Source organism: Nicotiana sylvestris, chromosome 4 (genome assembly GCF_000393655.2).
Source record: "Nicotiana sylvestris chromosome 4, ASM39365v2, whole genome shotgun sequence".
In the NCBI taxonomy this organism is placed as follows: domain Eukaryota; kingdom Viridiplantae; phylum Streptophyta; class Magnoliopsida; order Solanales; family Solanaceae; genus Nicotiana; species Nicotiana sylvestris.
In genome coordinates, this window is record NC_091060.1 from 111,499,062 (window position 1) to 111,501,185 (window position 2,124).

The 2,124-nt window shown below is 46.7% G+C and overlaps 1 protein-coding gene across 1 annotated transcript; it reads left to right on the forward strand.

The window, feature by feature from the left end:
- Positions 1 to 1,402: 1,402 nt before the first annotated feature.
- LOC138890007 (uncharacterized) lies at positions 1,403 to 1,906 on the forward strand. The gene is made up of 2 exons (XM_070173357.1): positions 1,403 to 1,653; positions 1,753 to 1,906. Exons 1-2 carry the CDS (start codon positions 1,403 to 1,405, stop codon positions 1,904 to 1,906), a joined length of 405 nt encoding a protein of 134 aa, XP_070029458.1.
- The last annotated feature ends 218 nt before the right edge of the window (positions 1,907 to 2,124 follow it).

Sequence of the window (2,124 nt, forward strand, 5' to 3'; positions counted from 1 at the left end):
TTGACCCAGAAGGGTGCTCCTTTCCATTGGTCTAATGATTATGAGGAGAGCTTTCAGAAACTCAAGACAACTTTGACTACAACACCAGTTCTTGTATTGCCTTTCAGCTCGGGGATGTATACGGTATATTGCGATGCTTCATGCGTTGGCTTGGGATGTGTATTGATGCATGAGGGACGAGTTATTGCATATGCTTCGCGTCAGTTGAAGGTTCATGAGAAGAATTATCCTGTGCACGATCTAGAGTTGGTCGCGATTGTTCATGTCCTTAATATATGGTGGCATTATCTGTATGGGGTGTCATGTGAGGTTTATACTGATCATTACAGCTTGCAGCATATATTCAAGCAGAGGGATCTTAATTTGAGGCAGCGCAGTTTGCTTGAGTTACTGAAGGATTATGACATCGCCATTCTTTATCATCCGGGAAAAGCGAAAGTGGTCGCGGATGCCTTGAGCAGAAAGGCGGAGATTATGGGTAGCCTGGCATTTATTCTAGCAGCAGAGACGCCACTAGCTTTGGACATTCAGTCCTTGGCTAACAGACTTGTGAGGCTGGACATTTCAAAGCCCAACCGAGTTCTTGCATGTGTGGTTGCTCAATCTTCATTATTGGGGCAGATCAAGGCCTGTAGTTCGATGACCCACATTTGGCGGTTCTTAGAGAGACGGTACTTGAAGGAGGTGACAAGCTATTGGCGAAGATGGTGGTTTGTGACTCCAGGGTCATTTATGTGTTCCTAATGTTGACGGTCTGAGGGAGAGGATTCTAGAGGAGGCTCACAGTTCACGGTATTCCATTCATTCGGGTGCTACGAAGATGTACCGTGACTTGAGGCAGCATTATTGGCGGCAGAGGATTAATAAAGACATAGTGGAGTATGTAGCCAGGTGTTTGAATTTCCAGTAGGTCAAGTATGAGCACCAAAGGCCGGGTGGCCTACTTCAGCAGATGCCTATACCAGAGTGGAAGTGGGAGCGCATCACCATGGATTTCGTAGTTGGATTGTCGCGGACCTTGCGGAAGTTTGATTCAGTATGGGTCATTGTTGATAGGTTGACCAAGTCGTCCCACTTCATCCCAATGGCGACTACTTATACAGCGGAGAGGTATGCTCAGATCTAGATTCAAGAGATAGTCCAGTTGCACAGTGTGCCAGTTTCCATTATATCAGATAGAGGCCTTCAGTTCACCTCCCATTTCTGGAGAGCCATTCAGTGTGAGTTGGGGACCCGTATAGAGCTCAGCACAACATTCCATCCTCAGACGGACGAGCAGTTGGGGCGGACAGTTCAGATTTTGGAGGACTGAGCATGTGTGATTGACTTTGGATGGCAGTGGGATTAGTTCTTGCCCTTGGCGGAGTTTGCATATAACAACAACTATTAGTCCAGCATTGAGATGGCTCTATACGAAGCTTTATATGGTCGTCATTATCGTTCTCCTATCGGGTGGTTCGAGCCTGGCGAGGCTAGGTTATACGGTACTGATTTGGTACAGGATGCCTTGGATAAAGTAAGGTTGATTCAGGAGAGGCTTCCCACAGCTCAGTCTAGACAGAAGAGTTACATAGATCAGAAGGTGCGTGATGTGTCATTCATGGTTGGCGAGAAGGTTCTCTTGAAAGTCTCTCCAATGAAAGGCATTATGAGGTTTGGGAACAAGGGCAAGTTGAGCCCAAGGTTTATTGGCCCCTTTGAGGTGTTGAGACGAGTTGGGGAGGTTGTCTATGAGCTTGCCTTACCCCTCAGCTTAGCGGGAACTCATCCATTTTTTCATGTATCGATGCTTCAGAAGTATCATGCCGACTTGTCCCATGTGTTAGACTTCAGTACTATTCAGCTGGATGAGAGTTTGGGTTATGAGGAGGAGTCAGTTACTATTATTGATAGACAGGATTGCTAGTTGAGGTCCAAGAGGATTTTTGCGGTGAGGGTCTAGTAGAGGGGCCAACCAGTCGAGGAGTCAACCTAGGAGTCCGAAGAGGACAACAGAGCAGATATCCCCATTTATTCAGCAGCTCAGGTACTTTTATATGTCCGTTCGAGGATGAACGTTTGTTTAAGAGATGGAGAATGTAACGACCCAACCAGTCATTTTGCCTTTTAGACCCTGTTCCCTCA